General features: G+C 39.6%; 3 protein-coding genes across 8 annotated transcripts in view; 2 read left to right on the plus strand and 1 right to left on the minus strand.

Annotated features, from left to right (window-relative positions):
- On the plus strand, positions 1-21,694 carry SLC35A3 (solute carrier family 35 member A3). 5 transcript variants are annotated; one of them, XM_051803630.1, is made up of 9 exons: positions 2,363-3,982; positions 6,539-6,662; positions 9,401-9,605; positions 10,468-10,622; positions 10,711-10,833; positions 11,903-12,074; positions 13,356-13,474; positions 13,991-14,124; positions 16,198-21,694. In XM_051803630.1, the coding sequence occupies exons 2-9, from the start codon at positions 6,618-6,620 to the stop codon at positions 16,286-16,288; spliced, it is 1,044 nt and encodes a 347-aa protein (XP_051659590.1). In that variant the 5' UTR covers positions 2,363-3,982; positions 6,539-6,617; the 3' UTR covers positions 16,289-21,694. The 5 variants fall into 5 exon arrangements, 4 of the variants coding, with proteins under 4 accessions (XP_051659564.1, XP_051659571.1, XP_051659590.1 ...); XM_051803604.1 differs by lacking the exons at positions 2,363-3,982; positions 6,539-6,662 and adding an exon at positions 3-162; XM_051803611.1 differs by lacking the exons at positions 2,363-3,982; positions 6,539-6,662 and adding an exon at positions 38-60.
- LOC127478286 (cuticle collagen 8-like) lies at positions 18,837-23,936 on the minus strand. Of its 2 annotated transcripts, none has more exons than XR_007907161.1 (2): positions 22,700-22,869; positions 18,837-18,920 (listed from the first exon to the last, which is right to left on the minus strand). XR_007907161.1 is itself a non-coding variant. In XM_051803726.1 (2 exons), the coding sequence occupies exon 1, from the start codon at positions 23,927-23,929 to the stop codon at positions 23,303-23,305; it is 627 nt and encodes a 208-aa protein (XP_051659686.1). In that variant the 5' UTR covers positions 23,930-23,936; the 3' UTR covers positions 18,860-18,920; positions 22,877-23,302. The 2 variants fall into 2 exon arrangements, 1 of the variants encoding a protein (XP_051659686.1); XM_051803726.1 differs by lacking the exon at positions 22,700-22,869 and adding an exon at positions 22,877-23,936 and having other exon boundaries at positions 18,860-18,920.
- The window catches only part of MFSD14A (major facilitator superfamily domain containing 14A), a 13,649-nt gene continuing 13,245 nt past the window's right edge, over positions 23,857-24,260 (plus strand). The window contains exon 1 of the mRNA XM_051803561.1: positions 23,857-23,966. Within this exon, the coding sequence (XP_051659521.1) occupies positions 23,880-23,966 (87 nt within the window). The 5' untranslated portion in view covers positions 23,857-23,879. The remainder of the gene's footprint in view (positions 23,967-24,260) is intronic.

The following is a 24,260-nucleotide window of genomic DNA, read 5'->3' on the forward strand; positions in this document are numbered from 1 at the left end:
GGAGCTGAGGGAGCCGGGCCGGGCCGGCGGCGAGGGGCGAGCGGGGCCCGGCGGGCGCAGGTGGGAGCAGAGCCCGGCCGGGGCCGCCCCGCGGAGAGCGGGGCCGTGCCGGAGGGAGCGAGCCGAGGGAGGCCTGTGCTGCCCGAGGAGGAGGCGTTTGGGGTCGGTGAATGGGGCGGGAAGAGAGTCTGTGGGAGCAGGCTGGGGAGGGGAAGGGTGGGATCGGAGAGACGCTGAGAGAAATGTGTGGGTATGGAGCGGTTCGGGCAGAGGGAGGGGAGGGCGCAGGTGAGGTCTCTGCGGGGAGGCGGCTGTGTGTGGAGTTGGGAGGGGGCGCGGAGCTCGTCGGAGCTGTGTTGGTGTGCCGAGCTTGGCGCTCAGGGCGCCGCTGGGGCTCTGCTGAGAAGATGCTCAGTGATGCAGAGCTGCGTGTAAAGTTATCAGAAATGCACACTTTACAAAGTATTTGCGTGGTATCACGATTTCATACCAGGTTTTTGAAATGAGAAACGCTCTAGCAGTACAGCGCTTGTGGATTAAGTCAGAAACCCAGAGGATGCAGAGATACTGAATGTAATAATGCATGGAGTTATGGAATAAACTGGAAGGTAAAAGATAAATGCCAGAAGGTACGGCAAGTTGTTTCATTTTATTGAATCCCATAAACTGTGTTTTAAACCACAGTGAGGAAGACAGTTTCCAGAGAAAAGCTTTTAAAGGAATGACTGGGTGGAGTAGACTGACACAGCTTTCAGCAATGGAGGGCTGTGTTATTTGGGACATAAAGAACATACACAACAAACCTTTCTAAAACTGCGTGAGAACCACAGTGGGAAGTTTATTTGTCAGGTGGCCTCTACACAGAGGGGGTGAGATCTAAAACAACGTTTACTTTTCAACAAACGTGCAGAATGACAGAATGGGTCTTAGAATGGACATTAAGTGATGGACTGGGGGGTTGCCTTTCTCTGTAGGCACTGCACTTGACTCACTTGAATTCTGTGTGTGCACTGAGGCTGCAGGTGAGTGTGAGGGAGGTGACAGTTGTGAAGAAAGTGATTTATAATAACCTCTTCCTTTAGAAACTGAAGCTTATTGTTCCCTTGTACATTGTTAGGCGTTGTGGGAACTCATGATTTAAAATCACATGTGGGATAAGGATCCACTGGTTTGGGGATGTGTGATGTTCTCGTTTGTAGAGGTGATATGTGCGGCAAAAATACCGATTTTGGGAAAGGCTGGTTGTAGTAAGTAGAAATTTGCATTCTTTAGAGTGGTGTATTCTTAGGAGTGACTCTGTCTAACAATCCTACAGGCTGCCTACATGGCCTGATTCCTTGTACAAGTTACACTGGTGTTTGCAATAACAGGAAAAAGGCAGGGATGATCTGAACCAAGTACCTTTGGGATTCAAGTCACATGTGTCTGCTTAAAGCAGTTCTGAATTTGGCAGTGTTAAGTGAGGACAACACCTCCTTATCTTTGGGACAGGCTTGCTAGATACAGTGATTCCTTCCATATTATTCTTGAATTGCTTGCGACCTGGGCTCATTCTTCACGAGTTGCTTCAGTTCACACCAAATGCCTGCTGCTTGCACGGTCTCCGGGCCTTGGCTGGAACTCAGAAGACTGCACAGCTGAATCACATCAATGGAGAGTGTCTCTAGAGGGGAGGCGAGGTTCTTAAGATCTGTACTTCTTAGGATCTAGTATAATAATGTCAGATGGTTAGGAGTTCAGGATTTTGCCACTGGGGTTTTGAACCTTGTCCTTTATATTTATACCCTTTCAATACACTGTTCAGCTGTCTAATTTTATTTGCAATTGCTAGCTTTCTACAGTGTCTACAGATTTATCTTCACTGTAGTATCTAGTTTGGGTTACTCTACTCCAAGTAGGTCACCTTTATTGAGGGTACCTGCATTGCCTTGAGCACTCAGACTTGATTTTAATTCATAAACGGCACAAGTGTGAGCTGTGGCTGAACCCGAACTGGATTAAATGTTCGGTCTCCCAGCACCTTGTATCAAGCTCTGTCATTGGCTTGATACATCTGCAGGAGTTGCACTCCAGCAGTCCTTCAGTTCATGGCATTGCACTGCTGCTGGAGGAGGGATGGGCATTTGAACTAAAACTGAGAACTGAACGTCTCCTTGCTCACAGAGTCTGGATGTGACTGTGAGATCTATCTATACTGTGATCTATACAATGAATGCAGTGTGTGTACTGTGTGAATGAGTGAGAGGCACTTCAGGCAGGTTGTATCAAATTTCTGTGCTGGCAGGCAGAGTTTGGCTTAATGACTGCTATGTCAATATAAAACTATTGCAGTACTGTGTAGAGTTGAAGGCTTCATCTTACAAGAAATGCTGATGTTAACATTTAGCTCAGTGAGGGCCTGAATTTCCAGAACGCTGAATATTTATACTCAATATGTCATTTGTGTAATATTCATCAAACCAAATTCTCATCAGAAAAAAAATATCTGAACTTTGGCGTCTTAGGTTTGGTGTAAAGGATAAAGGGGTGGGCTTAAAGAGCACTTAGCCACAAATCTCACGTTTAAGATTCATAATGCCCAACTCTTCCTGTCTGATACATAGATTAGAAAGGTGATTTTTTTTTCCTGTGAAAGAAAGAAAGAAACAAACAGAAAACCTTTGCGAGATCATAAAAAAACTCAGTGAGGTTCCCTTTCTGCTAGGTTTTCTGTCAACCTGTAAGAAAACCTTACCTGATTCCGTAGCAATTTATAGCATTCTCTGAAATTGGACTTCAATTAATAGTTAATATGTAATTGCATTCCTTTTGTTAACTTGGCAACGAGGGAATTTCCTGGTTGAGTGATAAGCCAGTGAATCACTGATATAGCCTCCACTATCTTTGTAAAAAGCTGAGGTTTTGGAGCAAAGTTTAAAAGAAATCATTGGTTGATCTTTAACAGTTACCATTTAATGTGCAACTGCTCTGTGCTTAAGTGCATTTGCCAGTTCTAAGAAGCATCTGCATGATTTTAAAATGGCCAAGTGTTGTGGTTTAACCCCAGCTGGCAATTAAGCCCCACACTGGCTCACTCTCCATAGTGGGATGGGGGAGAGAATCAAAAGGGTGAAAGCGAGAAAACTTGTGGGTTGAGACAAAGACAGCTTAGCAGGTAAAGCAGAATCCACACATGCAAGCAAAGCAAACCAAAGAATTCATTCACCACATGCAATGGGCAGGCAGCCACCTCCAGGAAAGCCAGACTCCATGCCTAACGGTGACTTGGGAAGACAAACACCATCACTCTGAACATCCCTTCTTTCCTTCTTCTTCCTCCAGCTTTATATGCTGAGTAGATTCCATATGGTATGCGATATCCCTTGGGTCAGCTGGGGTCAGCTTTCCTGGCTCTGTCCCCTCCCAACTCCTTGTGCACTCCCAGCCTCCTCACTGGTGGGGTGGGAAGCAGAAAAGTGTAAGCACTGCTCAGCAGTAGCAAAAACATCCTTGTGTTACCAACACTTTTCAGCACAAATCCCAAACACAGCCCTGTACCAGCTACTATGAGGAAAATGAACTCTACCCCAGCCAAAACCAGCACACCAAGATAGGGCTGTGGCAAGAGAGATGACGTTGCAGGAGCAAGGTCCACCAGTCATCTACTGTGTTGTACTTGATATCCTTGTCGTGAAGATTATTTGAAGGCAGTTAGGTTTTTAATTTGTTTTCACCGGTAAAGAATTTTTTTTTATGTCAGTGGAGAAATTGGAAATACTGCCTGAAGGAAACCTTCATGTGAAAAAAGTCTTTGCTCCTCAGTTTCTTCTAGAAGAGTACAAAAAAAACTTTAGGATTTGCTTTTAACAACGCTTCCGAAGAAGTGTACAAGCTCTAAGAGAAGCATAGCTTTTTTATTTTATTTGTAGTGTACTGAATACACTTTATAATGTATTCAGCAAGAAGAATGGGTAACAAACTGGAAAACAAAAGAAAGAGCAAGGTAAGTTTTAAAATACTAAAGTGAGTTGCAGTGATTTAGTTGGAAAGTGCCATGTATTTGGGGAGAAACAGCTGATAATTATAGATAGCTTATGGGTGGGAACAAAGAAGAAACCTATCTCCAGTATGAGGAAAATGGAAAAAACATAATAGTGACATTTTAAAGTGAGAAATACAAGGTTTAATATTATTAGAAATGTTAGTAGCGTGGTTTATTAAGATTATACAGACATGGCAGGTTATATCTTGTGGGGGTGAGGGGAGAAAGAAATGCACTGTTGAATGGTAGCAGAACAAATTTGGCAGGTAAAATATTCATATGTATGTAAAATATACTTCAGAACCCAGTTCAGCAGCAGTTGACTAGATTTGGAAAGGTCTATGCAACCTCAGTACCATCTGGGGCATTTATCATAGGATCATAGAGTGGTTTGGGTTGGAAAGAACCTTAAAGATTGTCTGGTTCCAACTCTGCTGCCATGGGCAGGGACACCTTCCACTAGATCAGGTTGCTCAAAGACCCATCCAACCTGGCCTTGGACACTTACAATGACAGAGTTGCTGCAGTTCTCTGGGCAGCTGTTCATGGACTACCCCAGCCCATGTCCAGGAACTTATGCTTGGCCTTGTTGAACTTCATGAGGTTCCTTCCACCCATTTATTTTCCATCCTTATATTTTTAGTATTAGATACTACTTTTGGTGAAAAGAAGGCTAATTCCAATAGAAAGAATATTTATGGAATAGAATTTTGCTCTGAGGAATGTAGTTGTGTTACAGAGTGACATGTTACTTGTGTGTTATCCAGCACAGGCAACAGGGCAATGCATGTGCAAAAGCACAGGAGTTTTATAAAAATAGGTTCTTCAGGTTCTGTGAGTCAGCTCTTGCTCCACCTCTCAGTTATGTGTTTCCTTTGTTGACAGCTTATGGTATTTGTATAGTGTAGCATCAGCACTGGGTTCACATTCCATTGGAGAAATAGGAGAACACAATCCTGTTTCTTTAATCTGCTATCCTGATTCCAAAGCAAATGCCCAGGAAATGTGTCCATACCTGTTCCACTGCAATGAAATAGCGTGCTTTACTTTCCACTCTAGTTTTCCTTCCATAAGGCAGACTCGATCAGTGTTTATTTTCTGGCACATCCCATATGCAGAATTTGGTGTACTGGCACACAAAACTTACGCTTTGCCTTTGACAGTTTTAAGAGGCTGATTGTCTGCTAGTTGGCTTTGTTTTTTAAATAATATACAAATACGTTTTGTTTGAGTTAAGGAATGTTAAATTGATTAATCATAAAATGGAATAAGAGCTAGGAATAATAACTCGTGTAACTTGGCTTTTTATTCTAAAAGACTGTCAACAGCGAAAACATTTCACATCTAGGCTGGAAGGAATTTAATTCACATAATGCCATCACTATGAAGATTGGAAGCATAATAGTAGTATATTTTCCTTTTTTAACTTTAACTTTCCTTGTGACAGAGTTGGGAGGAGTAAAGAAACAGTTGCCAGTAGAGGTTATTTTCGTGTCAAAACTTTTGATGAATGTAATCTAATTTTTTGTTATGGGACTTAGCGTAGTATCCATCTGTATTTTATCCACCTGTATGTTCTGAAGTTGGACTTTGCGTGGTTGTAAATCCCATCTTAGCTTCCTGCATATTGACTCCTGTATAGCCCTGCCTTCCTGTGGCTATTGGGTGTGTCTCCATGGTACACTGAATATATGACACAGAGGCAGCTGGCTTGTTTTTTCACCTAGACTAATAGAAGCAAAGAGTAATGAGCCTTGTCCCTGAGGTAACAGATGTGTTAGGCTACATTACAGTCAATGAGCTGCAGGTCCTTAGCACACTGTAAGGTACAGTTCAAAGGACATTGAGCTAATGGGACCCCTCAACTTCCAGTATTTTGAATTAGCAAACCTAAATCTGAGTTTTCGAACAGATACACCCACCAGAGTACTGAGTAGTGCATCCAAAGCCCAGTAAGAAATCTAAGTTGTAACTCTGTACGGGAAACTTTAATTTCATTATTGGCTTAAAAAAATCAGTGTGGGCTGTTACTAAGACAATAGTTCATTTATTCTGTGCCTGCTCAGGCTGTTGCTGTGAGGGGAGCAGGAGCTCATGGCAGCAAGCAAGCAATTACACCTCTGGCAGTAATCTGTTAATCTAAAGCTGCTCTGAAACTGCAGTTGAAGACAGCTCAGCTGTTTGGAGTTCAATACTTGGCTCTTTTTCTGGATCCAGTTCCCAGTTTGCACAGAGTTCTATAAATTGATATGCAACTCTTTTAAAGGGAGCAGGAAAGCTGATAAGATGTTATGTGTGCTTAGTAGAGGGTGGTTATATCATTGGCATACGTTTCAGGACTCTAGTTCCTGCTCTGTGAACCAGCTTGTAAGTACAGTGGGAGACTTCACACCCTTTTTCTCTACAAGCCTGTCTTTTTGACCACTGACTTTTAACAAAAATCCTTATTTTAAGCTATCACACTGGACACTTAGAATCCATTTTGTATGAATGTTTGAAACTCTGAAACTGTTTCAGTGAATTATGGTCAAGAAATGTTTCCTGCTACTGGCACCTTTTTGAGACACATTGACTGGGGAAAGTTCACTTTTTTGTCATGATTACTAAGGAAGACAAGACAGTAGTTCAAGATAATGTTGTGGTATGTATTCCTTATGGCTTTGCTGATGGGTTTATCAAACTGTTGTGCTTGTTGTTATGTTTTCATGCTGATTACTTTGGTACTTGCTCATAAAACAGCGTACTAGTGATTTACTTACTAAAATTACATTTTAAACTGCTTCATAAATAGGTGGTTGTATTTCAGTAAGAAATTATTGTGAACATTATTTTTAATATTGTGACCTGTTTTGAAGGTTAAGGAATTGATATCTAATAATTTTGAATGCTTGTAAAACCCTTGTCACTTCATAGGTTCACAGAATGCAGAAATTTGGGTCCAAGTCAGGAAACATGTGCGTTCTCATTATCTGTATTTTGTTCAGAAGCATTTTGAAAACTGAAAACCAAAAAGTTTAAAAACTTATTTATCTGCAAGTGTGCTTTCAAGAAAATCGGTGTTGTTCATTTTAGCAATATATTGCTCTTTGTGTTTCCTGTTTGTCAGATCTCAATACTAAAAAAAAAGAGGTAAATGGAAAAGGTGAAAGAAATTGTTCAAGTTGGCTCACATAAATGTCGGTTTTCTCTAGTATCATAGCCAGGCCTTTCAGTGAAATTCAGTTCTGTATTTTCTCTCAGTGGATTTTTTTCTTTCCCTTTTTCTCTGTCTTCTCTATTGTGGTGGTATTTCCCTAGAGAGTATGATCTCTGACCTTGCATGTCCCCTCTTCATCCCTTTATAGAAACTGTTCTTCTGTTTCTCCTCCTTGTTCTCAGCTGTAGCAAATTTATTCTTCAAAGTTTTTGTTCTTCAAACAAAATAATCTCTATTTTGTTGTTGAGGATGCTAATTCCACAGTTAATATGCTCATGTAAAGGATTATTCCACCAGAACCAGTGGAAAACATCAGCAAATCTCAAATATCGTCTTCAGCTTTCTTTTTGATACTTTATATTTCTGTCTGATTTATATTGTTCAGTGCAGTTGCATCTTTAGTATTTGTTTCTTAAATGAGATCATAGTTCATACAAAAGTATCTCCTGTTAAGATTCCTTAAAGGAACCTTGTGTATTTCTTCCTCAGTTTCTGCATCCTGACATGTTTTTCTTCCTTCTTTGCCAGTATGCTTTTAAACATATTTTTTACAGCCGCATGATTCTTGAGATAAACAATTTTATTGTGTATGATACAAGTATGTACTTTAAATCTTTGTGGCTGTTGGCAATTCTCACCTGTTTACAGGTTACTGCAGTGTCTCCTAAGTGTCCATGGCATGTAGGTAATAATTTGACTTGGAATACATGACTGGAGAAAATCCATAAATGCTTAGAGACAAGATAAAGGCAAGTCAGAAATATTTGAAAAGTAGAACTCTCCAAATGTCTGTAACTATAGCAATGAAATGGATCTTGAGCTAGAGAAATGCAGTCAGCAAGAAACAGCTTCAGATCCAGCTAGAAATATTTAGAGGTACCTGTATGTTCTTCAGCAGTGTGTACAAAGTTAGACAGTTAATGAGCCAGAAATTGTGTGTCTGTAGGTGTGGGACATGCATAGGGACAGCTCTGGCATGTGCATCCAGTAAATGTGACATCTCTAGGCTTCTAAAACTGAGAACCACATTCATTGTCTTGACTTGTTACTGTTTTTCTTTTTGCTTGAAAACATATTAGTTAACTTCCAGTTACTGATTTGATTTTACTTTGGCATTATAAAAAACTGCTCTGGTTTTGAGTAAGTGGGCAGTGAAGGCAGTAGTAGTTATTTTTTTATAGAAAGCATTAGTTTTTGTGCATATGGAAATTCTTCTTAATATGAAGAAAATTACGATATCCTGAGTAGCACTGAGCTTTTTTAAAATTTCCTTGTAATATATTGTGCTTGCAAAATGAACATTACTGTCTCTATTAGACTCCTGCACTAAGTTAATGCTTTAATTGGTGACAAATTGCAAAGAAAACTGAATCAACTTGGTGGAAGTTTATGGTAGACATGAAGATGATGGAGCTTTACTAAGATAAGGTTTGTGGTAGTCAGTGCAGTATGAGAAAGTAGGTGCAGTCACCTGGTCATCCATATTCAACTAATGTTTTTCTGAGCAGGATAATCAGCAGGGCAGGTTTCCTGCTGTCTCCCCTGCAGCTCCTCCTGCAGCTCCTCCATCACGTCTTCCTATCCAGCCCTGCTTTCCCACAACTCTCCCTTCCCCTCCTCATCCGGCATACCTCTCATTTTCATGTAAAGCAGCCCAGCCCTCACCCTGTGCTGTGCTGGCGAGGTGCCCTCTGGCCAGGCAGGGACTGCAACCTGGCAGGCTTTGGAGCAGGTAAGAGTGAGAAGATCCCTTCGATCAGGGAACGGCTCATTCCAGCAGGGCATTCTGCTGTACCACAGTGTGGGCCTTTTTCACCTCGAAAATGCCTTCTGAGCCTTCACCTACACAAAGAAACCTGCAATTTGGATCCATGAAACTTGAGAGTAAAACCAGTTAGTGGAACTAATTATCAGTTAACAGTTCTTATTTTACTTTATTATTTTTATTACAGATAAAAAAAATTTAGTTTCATTTCTCTATTAATTAACACTTCTCCTAATATTCTGATATATCTCCCCATTTGTATTCATGTATTTGAAAAACGTTGTTAAAATGTTTTTTGTTTTTTAAATATCAAATTTGTGTTTTCCTTTGACTGAGCTCCCTGGATAACTTTTTAAAATGTGCTTATTCACAGTGCCTACAATATTATGTTTGGGTTTGTTTTTTTATTCTGTTTCAGAAAGAAAAAAGTCAAGAAATGTCTGCCAATTTAAAGTACCTTTCCTTGGGTATCCTGGTTTTTCAGACCACAAGTTTAGTCTTGACCATGCGTTATTCTCGGACACTGAAAGAAGAAGGACCTCGTTACTTATCCTCTACTGCAGTAGTTATTGCTGAACTTCTGAAGATTTTGGCCTGTGTTCTATTGGTCTACAAAGACAGCAGTATGTGTCAAATTTTGCACCAAGTAATTTTCCTAATCAATATGCTGTATTGTAGTGGCAACTGCAAAGCAGCCATGTGAGTACAGGCGTACAACAAAGCATTTCCCTTCTCCTTGTGTAAGAAATAGTCTTGGAAAGATATAAATGATACCGTATATTTGCTGAAGAAGGTTCTTTTTAAAGAATGTGGGTACTGAGGAGTGCAAGAATGAATTTTCTGCTAACAACTCAAAGTTTGTGTTTGCTCAGGCTTTTTAAGAAATCCATATGTAGAAGTAGGAAAAGATGAAAAGCCTTAAGTGTGTCCAAAGCATGAGTGATAATTTAGAAGCCCATAATAAACAGCAGATGAAGGAAGGAAGAAACAATTTCATTGTTTTACAGGAAGAATCACAGTTTTAAGCTCAAAAAAAGTGTATTCAGATTTACTCTATTTCTTATTTTATACATTTTAAGCTGAATTTATCTGGTTCCTGGGCACATATATTTGATTTTCAACAGCTTAAAAATATCATTGTATATGCATAAATATTGATGACACTCTAGGATTCTAAATATGTACTTTTTAGGTGATACCCTTTGATGTATTATCTTCAAATACTGATACGGTTTCAAAAAGTTTTATTCAAAGTATTTTGAATAATTGTTTTCGTTCTGATATTCCAGGCTGTGGGAAGACACTTGCAGCCATTTTTCCTTACAAATACAAGACTTGTGAAGGTCAAGCAAACATAGATAGTATTTTGATAGTATCACTTGATACTATTTGGGCAACCATTTTAAGAACAGAGCATTGCTATTTCTCTTTTTTCCCCTTCTCCTTTTAATGAATGTCTGTTTCTTTTATTGTTTCTTTGGGTAGAGTGCAATTTACGGACTCTGAACAGAGTGCTGCATGATGAAATCCTTAATAAACCCATGGAAACTCTTAAACTTGCTATTCCTTCAGGAATTTACACTCTTCAGAACAACTTGCTATATGTAGCATTGTCAAACCTAGATGCAGCCACTTACCAGGTATTGTATATTTGCAATTCTCTGCAAGTTTAAAAAAAAAAAAAATTCCCATGAATTATGCAGTAGTAACAGTTTCTGGTTCTTCTAGGTTACGTACCAACTGAAAATTCTCACCACAGCATTGTTTTCTGTGTCCATGTTGAGCAAGAAATTGGGTGTATACCAGTGGCTGTCATTAGTAATATTGATGACAGGAGTGGCATTTGTACAGGTAAATGTTAGCAGGTGGCTTGTGCTCTTTTAATGTGTTTATTCAAGGAACATGGATTTCTATACTGATTATACAGCTTTCTGATCCCATCAGCTGCACACGAGCACCAGAGTGTAGTCAGGAACTGCGAATCACAACTGGCCAGGTCTGGAAGACACCAGAAATGGGTCAAAGGCAGAAGATAACACCTCTTTTGCAACCCAGTGCTCTACTGTAGAATGTGACAGGGCCTCTGGAGCAACCTGCAAGTAATAATGATAGCAATGTTTATTAGCACATTTCTTCAGACAGTAGGAATTCACAGGTCTTCTCTGCCAGGACAGGCCAGGCTCACTTCGTCATATGGTTGGCAAATTTTCTTGAACTATTTCAAAAGGCAAAACTGACCTCAGGTCTAAATAGTGCAGGCACCAGAGTTTGTAGTTTTCAGAGAGCAGTATCATGGCATGAGAGAATTGGCTAGGAATTTTTAGCAGATTTTAGCATGTCCTAGAAATTTTTATTTTTAAACATAAGGATTTGAAAGAAGATATGATGATTAAATTCAGTAATTAAAAATGAGAACAAAGCATTCTAACAGTATTTAACAGGCTCCTCAGTATGTTTTTGTCTGTGGCATTGCATTTTATTCAGTTGGCATTAGACACATTGCAGGATTTAACTAGTCTACATAGTCGCTGAAGAGGGGCACATGCAAAATACAGTTCACCCCATCCTAAAGACAGCTGGTGTAAGAGGCTTTCTGATGTACTTCTATTTGTAACCAACTGTTGGGTGGCACAAATTGGTGCCTGTGAATGACCATGATAAGTCACACCGGGATTCATAAGCAGTTCTGGCTTATAAGACATAAATCCTGCACCTGTTTAAATTGATGAGTAGTCTCCCAGTTCAGGCAATAGCTTTGCAGTCCTTTAAAAGTATTTATGATGCAAAATGCCAAACTAGACAAGCATGTGATTGTCTCTATTGAGTAACTGTTACTGTTGCTAGAGAACAAATATGCATTTTATAGATGCTTAGGACTGGATTTAATCAGTGAATTTTGTATAACTGTTTTTACGTCCAGTGGCCTTCAGACTCTCAAGCAACACCTGCTAAGGAGCATTCAGCAGGGTCGCAGTTTGTGGGGCTGATCGCAGTGCTCATAGCCTGCTTTTCTAGTGGCTTTGCTGGGGTTTATTTTGAGAAAATTTTAAAGGAAACTAAGCAGTCTGTGTGGATCAGAAACATTCAGCTTGGTAAGTTTATTTTTAATATCTGTTAAAGATACTACATTCTGAAGAATTAAGATAAATGTGCAAAATGTATGTATATATAAAAAAATCACATTTTAGTATGCTGCATAAATACTATTTTAAAACCAAAAGTATAAACTATGCTAGATAGAATTCTAGCACTTACTTTCTGATCTCAGCCTAGTTCTTCATTTAATTTTTTAATAGAGTATCTGTAAGTTTGTACAGAGTCTGTCAATTGAATTTGTGTTTTAAAATTTTATAAAAGATATTATTATATGCAGGATTCTGCGTATCCTCTGTGTTTAAAAAGATTGTCTTCACTAATTCAGATGATCTGATAAACACAGTAATCATTTTTCCAAACAAAGCAAAACTGCTTTGTTTGTGAATAAAGTTGAGATAGCGAATTATAATTATTTCAGTACAAAAGTCAGTTTGTTTTAGTTGTCTGTATAATCACTGGAGAGAGGCAATTGCAAAAGACAGTTCATCTTAACTATTTTAATGCCCTTACCTATTATGCACCTGTTAGTAAGAGAATGCCTTCTGTTTCCAAAGTAGTTCTGGGTCTTCTAGACCCAAGATATTAATGACAACAGAAATGATCTGTGTTCCTGAATGAGTTTTCCCTCAGAGCAATCTTGTCCAGTTTATAGGGTTTGAAACGTGAAGTTCAGTAGAATATGTTTTCCGTTCAAAAATAATTTTTTCCCATTTGATAGAAGAACACTATACTCACCAAATTATAAACCTTCTAGTTTAATCTCAATTTCTTTTTTTGACACTAAGTCTCTACTAGAAAATATTCACCATGTTTGAGACTGGTTCAGGAGAATCCCACTGTGAAGATCCTAATCTGAATTGGCAAACTGCTAATTGCTGCTCTTGCTCTGTCAGAGACTCTCCTCCACTAAATGTTCTCCCTGTTTTTCTCTTCAGGTTATAGTGTGACTTCAGCCTTCAGTCATGGCTTGTTTCAGGGAAACTGAAATTGTGTTTAAGTGAATTTTGCTATATGCCATAAACAAAAATCACACTGTTCCAGTAGAGAGCAATGGAAGATAAGTATGTAAGGATATCCTCATGGAAACAGTCAAAACTTGTTATTAGTACGGAGAACAGCTTTTGAAAGAGAATAGCAAACTGATTGCATTTGGATGTGATGGTATTGCAAGTGGCAGTCCAGTTTGAGAAGCAGAAATATATGAGCAGCCCTTGAGGATAGGGAACCTGTTTGCACATTTTTCACATGAAGCTTTTAAATCAGTTTTGTGCTTTCAGGATTTTTTGGCAGCATATTTGGATTGATGGGCGTATACATTTATGATGGAGAACAATTGTCAAAGAATGGATTTTTTCAAGGATATAATAAACTCACTTGGGTGGTTGTTGTTCTACAGGTGAGATACCTTGTATCCCGTGTTTCTGTGAAGGCACTTAGGATTTACTCTTCTATAAATGACTGGGGAAAATAATGGGTGTCATTGAGGCTACTGAGAATTCTATAGTCAAAAGTCCAATCTATGACTATTAGAATAAACCTCTAAATGAAAACCTGGAAAATATATAGCAAGTATATGATTAAGTATTGTGCAACTTAAAGCATGTAAGCATTACTTATTTTGTGATGTTTAAAATATATATATATATATATTTATATGCCCTTCCTCCTGTGGCTAAAAATGTAAAGTGCAAGCATTTCCACTCATTAATGGTGGTAATATGATCAACAATTTCTTTAATGGGGAAAGAACTACTCCAATATTTGTTTTCAACAGTGCATATCCATAATATTAAATAAATTTATTGCTCCTAAACATAGACAAAAGCTTTTCCTAAAGTAAGTGCATGGTGTTAAAATAGATGCCGTCTGTCAAATTATCAGTTTGTGAATCCAAACCTCACTATTTTTTCAGGCACTTGGGGGACTGGTAATTGCTGCTGTTATAAAATATGCAGACAACATTTTAAAAGGATTTGCAACTTCTCTCTCTATTATACTGTCAACACTGATCTCCTATTTCTGGCTGCAAGATTTTGTCCCTACAAGGTAAGAATTATTTTCCGTATATGCTGGAAAAAAAAATAACCAGCCACCCAAGCCACACTCTCAGAATGTTTAGGTACCACTTGCACATCGAAGTTTAGTTTCGTGGCATAACCAGTGGCTAGTTTTTTCAGCCCGGTTGTGCCGGTGCCGTTCTCAGCGGGGTCAGGAGTCCCTGCCTGGCGGATCCCGGCGGTGTGGCCGCTCCCTGCGGGCCGTTCCCGGTCGGTCCCTTCCCTTTCCCGAGCCCGCGGATCCCGCCGGGCGCGCCCCCTGGCGGCGGCCCGTGGCAGGGGAGGTCACCGCTCCGCGTGTCCCAGGGACAGGGACAGGGACAGCACCTCCCGCACTGCCTCCGTCTCTCCATCTCACCGCAGTCTCTGCAGTCACGCACCCGTGGAAGTCACACTGCAGCACTGAGTTGCCCAAGGGCACCCAGAACCCCGAAGGCAGAGCCTTTTCTAAATGCCACACTGTATTTAGTAGTGAAAACACTCAGCCAGGAAAGAAAGTGGTTGGTTTGTGCTTCTAGGCTGGGGACACTGTGTCCTGATGTTCTCTCAGTGATATTGCCGTGGCTCTCTGCACCTCAGGTTTTGTACATGGGTAGGTTCAGAACAGTGCTTGTCTTGGCAGTGCATGTTAATCTATGGAGTGTAGAAGTCATAATCCCACTTCCAGATATATTAGGATTTTGCTTATAATTGACCAACACTCCTCCCTTATGTTACGCATACTCATAGCATAAAAATATTTTTAGTAATATTTACAATTGTTGTATCTGGTACAAAGGAACATGTTTTTATTAAAAATATGTAAGTGCAATACTGTGGTCTCTTCTAACCTTACCCATTCTGTGATCCTGTAATATTACCAGGGCTTTACTTAAACATTGCAAAAAGGAAGTAGAGCAACTATTTAGGCTTAAAAAGTGGAAGACCTTGAACTTAAAGTATAAGTAGCTTGTATTTGTCTCATTAAAATGAGTGTACAAAGTCGTTTAAGAATTTCTGTGTGCTCAAATGGAAACTTAATAAGTTACTTAACAGCTTCAGCAAACATGTTGAAAGGGAAACAGTGGTAAATAATGAGATTAAATAGAGCCATGTAGCAGCATGTAGAACTTGAAGCCATCTCTTTTCATAAAACTTCGTCAACTTGAGTTAATCAAACTTAATCTTTAGTATGTTGCTTATGCTAACTGAATATATTTGATCTGAAACTGTATATTGTTCCTATTGTGTCAACAAACACTTTTGATTGGAGTAATAGATGTAAACTACTTAAATGCTTGAACGTGTTGCAATGGGCCATGCCCAGAAGTAGGGGAACTGTGTTCTCTGGAGGATTATCATGTCACGTGCCGAAGTTTTCTTAGCATTTGGTTCAGAAGATCAAATTGTCAACATTGTCATGTTTTTATGAGAAGGTTCTTTTCTAAAATTTGTACTGATCATCTGTGGGCTTTGGATATTTTGTTTCAGACTTGTAACTGTCAAAACGACTTGAAAGGCCCATATGACACAATACAAAAGATGCCTTTATTATTTTTTCCTGATATAAATCTTTATGTATCTGCCAAAAATTAGATTATACTAACTTGCAAACTAGTTCTTGGGCCACAGTAATTTGTTTTGACATAAGCTTTAGATTTTAAAGCAAACACAGCTCCAACAACATGAAGCATGTAAGATGTTAAAAGGGGCTGGGTGACCACGGTAGTAACACTTCAGCTCCTGCTTGCATTTTGCACACAGCTTTAGGTAAAAGATAAAAAAAAAAAAACCAAACAAAAAGATTGCTTTTTACAATTGTTTCACGAAATTATAATTTTAATTTTCAGAATATGTCAGTATAACGATACATTAATTTGTAGTTAAAAGTTTCTTATTACAACAACTTCCTGCATCCTTCCAAAATAAATGTATGCAAATTATTTTGTTCTTTATAAATTGGACAAAAATAATTTATCTCTCTGTTTTCCCCATGAAAAAATGTCCTTTCTTTTGATTGTATTGCGTAAATAGATTTGCATCAACTGAAACAAACTTTTTTTCCTATCCCTATTCTATTCAGTGTCTTTTTCTTCGGAGCCATCCTTGTAATAGCAGCTACTTTCCTATACGGTTATGATCCCAAACCTGCAGGAAATCCCATTAAGGCATAGCAGACTTCCTCATCAACCTTCTCAAGATCATGCACTGGGGCCTTGCTAGCAATGGCATGTGGGAAGTGTCATTGTGCACTGCAAGGAAAGAGTTACTGCCCTGAATGTACTGACGAAAAGCTGATGAGTAGCTCTGGAAACCAGAGGGTTACAGGTGGATGATGACACTGATCTGTAACAGGGGGGGAAGGGGGAAATGTCAGGGGAATGCCCAGTGCAACTTGCTAATAAAAACTTGAAAGGAACCAAAAGTTTCCAAGAAACTACAATTAGGAATGTTTACAGCTTTGACAGCGATTGCATCAAAAGAATTTACTGTATTGACTGCTGCAGAAATATGTCCTATGCACTCTTTGAAAGAGCACATGACAACGTTGTCAGATTGTATGTTTTTGCGATTTGATTATATTTAATCTTAGTAAATGTTTTTAACTGTTTGTCTATTTACATGTAATGAGCTGAACATCGTAGTTCTAAAGTGATGGTTCTGATTAGGTATTCCTTGTTATAACTGTGAAAATTGAAGTATGATTGAAAGACACTTTCACAATATCAAATATTTTTATATTTTTAGAAAGCTGATTTAATAACAGAAATCTGTTATTAAATGATAATATTATAATTCTGTTGCTTATATAAAAGTATTGTAAGAATGTTAACATTCTCACCGAAGTACACAAAGGGAGAAATTCAGAGTGAAAGCTGGAAATCCATGTTGATACTCCAGCCTTCATCAGCCTGTAGTGTTCCAACAGATGGAATAACTGGGAACACCAGCTGGAGGTCGCCGCACTAACCTGGGTGTAAGATTAGGGTTATGATGGGTGCTTGCTCAGATGTAATGTTCATTCTTGTTATTTTTATTGATTATAAATCAACTTTTTGGTAGAACCTTAAAAGTAGTTTTTATGTTTTAAATACCGTCTGAAGATTTTCTTTAAACCAAAATTTAAAAAAAAAAAAGCCCATAATAAACATTTTAAAGGCATTATTGTTGTCTGTAACAGCTCCATCTAGAGCTATTAAGGTATGGTATCTGTATACTGTACTGTCCTTTGTTACAGAGGAATTTTTTAAAGAAGTGTTGTTTACTCGTGAACTCTCCAGTGCTTTTTCTGTGCATTTCTATGTAATGGCTTACTTAGAGTTTTGGTGGAGTTTTTTTAATTATTATTTTATTCTGGGAGTCCTTGAGCCAACAAACCAAAATGGTTTCTCTGGAGCTATTCAGTCTAATAGTGGAATTACTTTAATAGGAAACATAATTAAAAAGTAATTAATTGTGCAATGGCTAAATATGAAAGCATACTGTTGGTCTGTTTAAAAAAAAAACCAAAACTTCACAAAGAGACCTTGATGCAGTTAGATCAATTAGACTATTCTGAACACTTCACTTGAAGTATTTGCATTTAGTCAGAAACACCAAAAAAAATCTGGAACTAATAAGCTGTCTTAAAAATCACTGGTTTTCAGGAGACTATTCACAGTGGATACTAATGTAGTGACTCTTACCCACATGTTACACCTGTGGTGGTATGCATTTATACAAAAACTTATCAGGAGTCCCTTACCAGTAAAATGGCAAGTGGTAAAAACATCTTACTTCCCTTGTTTCCCCCCACCTCATGCTCTCTCTTCTGTCTTGTGCTAAAGAAAACGTGTTAAAGAGAAAAGCGTTTTAGAATGTTTACTAAAGTACCTCATCCAATTCACAAGGAGATTCTGGAGGAGTGTTCTGAGATTTCTTAATGAAGTGTTGTAAATGCGAAAGGAAGAATTCTACTTATGTCAGTCAAGTAAAAACAGTGTTTTTCTTCTGTTGGCAATTAGGTGTGTTATCATGGTTTTGTTTGTTTATCGTATCAGAGCAAGACATAAAAGAACCGTCAGAGTTATGCCAAGGGCTTGCTAAGCTTTGTGAACAGTGAATCTGTCCCAGCATGTTGTCATTGCAGGAGCTTTGTGACTTAGCAGTCAAACCGATCTTGTAGTACCCTACATTGGCATCCTGTGTTAGTATTAAATCTTCTGCCTATAGCATTCAATGTGGCAAAATCTGTGAAAAATTCCATGTGGTGATTTCTGCACTGCAGTGCACAGGAGGCGAGATGCGTGCGTGGAACAGCGGCTCACAGCGGTGCTTGGGGCCGAGTGGGAAGTGTTTGTAGTCATATCTGATTTGGAGTTTGGCCTACACAGTGATACTTTTAATTTCATGAATCGCAGTACTGAAAGTGTTCAGGTGATACAGTTGATACTACAGTTGATACAGGTGATACTTCCTTGAGGAACATCTCCAAAAAAACACAAGTAGCAGGTTGAGAACACTTTAAAGCCAGTTGTACAGGAAGGAACCAAACAGGCCAAATAATCACCATGTTGCTGGAGCTCTATTATATGTAAACCCAGTTTTAATATTTCAGGTACACCTGTCAATACTTGTCAGTAAGGATCAGTTTATAGGAAAGAATGGGAATATGTGCTCTTTGCTTTGGAATAGGATGTCATGCAGCTTTGGAAGACAATGCTGTACTAAGGAACAGTAAATCCTGTCAGTAGATCAGTGACTCTTCCATGCTTGCAGCTGACAGTCCTATTAAGTAGAGGGACAGATCTCTTCATACATTTGTTGCTGTAAAGGAAAAATGAATTTGCATTTTTAACTGTGTTTCCTTAGCCTTTGACAGGGTGAGAACAAAAAGGATTTGAGGAGGGTTTACTGATTTCTGTAGCCTTTGCAAACTGAGAGCATATGCACATTTTCTCACTGAGATACTTTTGTATTTGTTGTTTTTTTTTTTAAAGCAGTTTTAAGTCTATAACTCATTAACTAACCAAAGAGGCATAGCTAGGACAGAGCATTGGGAAGTAGTGGATGGTGTGTTTTGAGTTTGCCCTAAAAGCAATTTGTAGGAGTCTAAGTTTCCAAAAATAAACTTGACTTTCTGAACTACTTTTCTGACTTTTAGATAATGGTTTTGTTTAGTTGTATATTTAGCAGGCTAACCTATACTTGGCAGAATTTTATTTAAATATTTAAAAAGTTGTAGCTAGGTATTTATTTGCAATAACTTGAATTATGTGATTTTTTTTTTTTTAAGACTTGCAGAATGGGAGTACTAGTATTTATTGAATATTTGGATATTTGGTAGTTTTATTTGAGTATCTCTGGGATACATGATAAATTGTCAAATAACAATAAATTTAGAACTGTCTTCAAAGCAAAATAAATCAGTTCTGTAGTGAAAAACTTGAGTCTAATAAAGTAAAATAAACTTTTTACATTGTATTTCTATGCTGTCCACAAGTGCCCCATAATCTTTTTTCTCAAAGAATGGAGATAAAAGTTCTATTCAACTTCATTGTTTTAGACAAACCATGAGAAAACCTCCTTTTTTGTTTGCTTTAATAAAGGGTAGATTAATGTTCTAGATTTTGCTTCTACAAGATAACACCTTTGGTTTTTACTGCAACTTTGTAGTAACTATTGTTTTATTTCCCCTCCCCCAAAAAATCTCATTTTCATAGCCTGTGCTTGCATTTCATTTACTCATACAGTCCTCTCACTTTTAGTAGTACATAATTGTTTTGTGTTCCTAACTTATTTCTATGTCTGTAATTCAAGATACTGTCATAGATTCTGTTGAATTGTTTTTAAATTGATAAAGGAAATATTGCCTTTCTTCTGGTTTTCATTGTCAGTAACTTTCATATTTTGATATCTGTCCTAGTCAGCTGTGCATGTTGTGTTGTATTTAAGCAATTGTCATTTTCCAGATTTGAACTTGTTGCTCGTTTTCTTCTTGCTGGATATTGTGTTGAGGAGGATTATTCATTGTTTTCTTATCTGAAATCTATGTTTTGTAAGAATGAGATATTTGTGTATTAGAAGGTAATGTTTATCTGTAACATGGTATTATACCATATATATGGTAATGTATCATTACCTAAGGTGGTATATTACTGTAAGAGAGTCCAAGAAGTGTTTCCTTGCCTTTATTTTAATAGTTCTGTTCATTTTCAATGCTGATTATTTCCCAGAGGAAGTGACTAGAGAGTTCTGCTCTTTCCAGGTAAGCTCATCATATGTTTTTAAATATCTAGAATTAAGACATTTTTACTCAAAAAAAAAAAAAAAGGCAGGGGAAAATGCAACAAAATATATACAATTAGTTATATTGTATCTTCTGCTTCAGTTACTGTCCAAATTTCTGTTCAGTTGAATGTTAATTTTTTCTAATTATTTCTCGGTAGCTGAATTATAACTCTTTCTAGAAGAAAACAGAATCTGTCCTGAGGTGCCATTCAGTGCTTATTCTTGAATGTCTGCTACATTTTTGCATCCAAGAGCAGACACGACAAACTAACTCTTTAACCTTCCATCGGCATTCTGGCTATAATTAGTTGTATTCATTTCATCAGCAATTTATAGCTCAGTAAGAATTGCTTATGCTAAGCACATGTTTGTATTTGCTGCCATGAGTATCACTTTTTTAGATTTTTTAAACTTTGTTCTTTATTGTAAATATATGAGCCCAAATGTAGATCATATATTCAAATGTTGTAGTGAAGTTTTTAAAGTAGTCTTAGGTTTTTATATGTTGATGTCGATATTTATGTGTGATTACACTGAATACAGTTCTAATATATGGTGTTTCCAGACAAGTTGGAAACTTTTTTTTTTTTTTTGGTATAACACTCCTGAACCATGGAATGCATCTTACATGACCTAACACAGTCTTTTTTTAAATCCATATTGAGGTAAAATACTGTATTTTTTTCTTTTATATGTGTAGATAATGCCACTATAGTAATAAACTAGTTAAAATTAAGCACTGCCTTTATTAGGAATATGATAAAAAACTGTTTGAGAGCATTGTAAAAGGAGAGGTTTGCCTTATGCGTGTTTTAGCAGAAATAAAACAATGTTTTAGCAGAAATAAAACATGTACTATTTCAGAATATAATTTTGGCATAATTTTCTGTAAAATTCAGAAGGCTATTGTAAGATGTTTTTAATGGTATCTTTTAACAACTCACTGAAATTTGCCAGCAATTTAATTTTGACTGAGACATGCTTCTTTTTGACCGGTGTCATGACTTCTTGTGAATCACATTCAAGCAGTGTTCTCGTGACTCTCTCTGTGCTCTTCTGGTCTGAAACCCCAGATCTTGTCCTGAACTGGAGGTGGTAGGGAGTGCCTGGGTATCAATATCAATTTATAGTGTGAGATGTGATTGTAAAACACTGTAATCCTTTCTAGAAGGAGCTATGTATCGCTATAATTTACAATATATCAAAGACCTGAACAGAGTTCACAAACACATTACTATAGATGATGGATAACATGTTTCTCTGTCCTTTCCAGAGATACATATAATAAAACTGGGTCGTTTCACCAGCAATTTTCAGGGCACTTGATTTCTATCCATTCCTTCTGTCAATTTTGCTCTCATCTTATTGTTCAAATGACTTAAACTGAAATTTTTAGGCCATTAGGTAACAGGAATTGATTATTCACCGGTTAAACAAAGGAGCATAGCTGGTACAGAGTACTGGGATGCAGGGGACACTATTCTTCCAGTTTGGCCTAAAAGCACTTCTGAGGAGTCTTAACTGAAACCATTGGAGCCATCATCTGCTTGTGCTTTTCATCCTGCTTCCAAAAGGATGTTAATGCCCTCTACAGCTAGCGGGCAGTATTATGTATTTACTTAGTAGAGAGGGTCAGGCACTACAGGTGTTTTGATGTAACAGACAGTTCTTGTTTCTCTTCTTCAGGAGTTTTGATGTTTGTCAGGAATTTGTGTCTCATTTAAATAATGGCAGAGTGGATTATGTTAGGACTTGTGTATGTAAGTGGAGTTTGATATTTAAAAACATGTAACTGGCTGAAATTCATGACAGCAAAGGCAAGTCATTTATCTAGAGTTTATTCTACATTTTCATTATTTGAATCATCTGCCCTGTCTACATGATCAAACTTGATTTTTAAAAGCATTTATTTTGAGATAATGACATCAGTAAGAGGGATTGGTCTAATATGAAGGTGTGGATAGTAAAACAGCTGTCTTATCAGCCTAGTTACCAAATGACTTTGCTGACATGGTGTAGTTGTGTCGATTTTTTTACATTAATCCCTTACATGTCACATACGTGTCTGTGTGTGACTTTCCCACCAAAATCTAAGCACTCTGAGGGATAGACTTGAAACTGGTATAGGACCTCTCTCCTTTTCGAGTAGAACGAGTGAGAAACTCTGGGACAGAATTGTCACATACTTGGTGTGATACATTAAGACTTGTAACAAATGACTGATAATAGCGACGACTGCAAACATCCTAGACCCACTTGACCCACACTTCGTATCATTAGCTGGAGTCTACTTGCCCTTGTCTCACTGCGAGTACCTCTGTTGGCCCCTGAGTGGGGCTGTGCCTCGGGAAGTTCTAAATTCCTTAAAAGTCGCATTATGATGAGACAAGGGTGCTTATCTTAAGGCGAAGAGTTTAACTTAAGGCTACTCGATCTTAAGCGGTGAGAGATTTACATCTCTTTGTTTACACGGTGGGAGCTGCAATCTGTACCTCAGGGGTGAGGTTCCACTGTTGCTAGGGACGGGAGGATGCTCCATGTGTAGCTGACGTTTTGGGGGAAACAGGGATGTCGCAGGAGCTGAGGAGATGAAGATAAGCAGCAAGAGGTTTGAAAGATGGAAGACTAAGTGAAAAAGAACATAGAGAAAAGACTGATATGTGGATACGGCCGTGGAGAGTTGCGTCTGGTGGTGTTAATGCAGTAGTACAGGATGTGGACAGTTGTTGCTCTGTTTAGCACTGCAGGATATCAGCAAAGAAGGCATTTATAAGCCACATGAAACCTAATAGTGCTCTAGTACACGTTTCTTCTCTGCTTAGGGGCGTGCTGCCGTGGGAAAGCCGATCCCTATTATCTTATTATCTGAGGTAAATCAAAACCTGGAATGACCCGCCCGTTTGAAGGTGCTGGAGCTTTCATAAACTAAGTTTAAATCTTGATAGTAAGGAAACAGAATGTCTCCAGGCTGGATTTTTAGGATTAATTATATGTGTGGCTGTGTGCTTTGGCTCTAGAAATGCCAGGTATGTCCAGCACCAGCCGCCTTCCGCCGCTCCTCTCCCCGGCAGCCCCCGCGGGTTCGGTTCGCTTGACGGGACGGGCGCGCGCCGGGGGGCGGTGCTGGGAGGGGCGTTTGAGAACCTGCGGCTCCCGCGGGGCCGCGGCGGAGCGCGAGCGCGCTGCGTGTCGGCGCGTCCCGGTGCGCGAGGCCGGGCGCTGCCTGCGGCTCCCGTTCCCAAGGCCCAGTTTCCCGATCCAGCCCCGCCCTTCCCGGCGCGGGCGGGGCGGGGGCCACGCTCACGTGACGGCTCGCGGCCAATGGCGCGATCGCGTGATGCGCGGCGCCGGCTGCGCGCGCGGCGGGGGCAGCGCAAGATGGCGGCGGGCGCGTGAGCGGCGGCGGCGGCCGGGACGGAGGGAGCCGAGGCCCGAAGGGACCGGGAGGGGCCGGCGGGGCCGCCGCGGGTGCCGTCCCCGGGGGGCGATGGTAAAATGACCCAGGCGGGCAAGAAGAAGAAGCGCGCCGTGAACCGCAGCATCATGCTGGCCAAGAAGATCATCATTAAAGACGGCGGGACGGTGAGGCCGGGGCGCGGCTGGAGGCGCCGGGGAGCCCCGGGCAGCGCGGCGGGGCGGGGGCGGCAGCGGGCGGGGGGGGCCCGGTGGGCCCACGGGTCTCGGCAGCCGCGCTGGTGGCGGTGCCCCAGCAGTTCCTGGGCCCAGGCTGGCTGGTCCGGCCCGTAGGGGCTGTTCCCGGGCGCGGGACGGGGCTGAGGCGCAGGAGGGAGTGCGGCCCCAGCCACTGGGCCCCGGCCCGGAGGGGCGTTACGGCCGCCCCGGGGTGCGGGGCGTGTCCGGACCCGCCTCGCCCCG

Source organism: Manacus candei, unplaced genomic scaffold, assembly GCF_025592945.1.
Source record: "Manacus candei isolate 608988 ecotype Guabito, Panama unplaced genomic scaffold, ASM2559294v1 h1tg000005l, whole genome shotgun sequence".
NCBI lineage: Eukaryota > Metazoa > Chordata > Aves > Passeriformes > Pipridae > Manacus > Manacus candei.

Bases quoted from the DNA above. Each gene is read 5' to 3' on its own strand.
- LOC127478286 (XM_051803726.1), bottom strand. From the start codon at position 23,929: ATGATGCTGCGGTTCACGGCGCGCTTCTTCTTCTTGCCCGCCTGGGTC.
- SLC35A3 (XM_051803621.1), top strand. From the start codon at position 3,929: ATGTATTCAGCAAGAAGAATGGGTAACAAACTGGAAAACAAAAGAAAG. The intron at 9,606-10,467 runs GTATGTGTCAAA...TTCTTTGGGTAG, and splicing joins ATTGGTCTACAAAGACAGCA to AGTGCAATTTACGGACTCTG. The intron at 10,623-10,710 runs GTATTGTATATT...TGGTTCTTCTAG, and splicing joins TAGATGCAGCCACTTACCAG to GTTACGTACCAACTGAAAAT.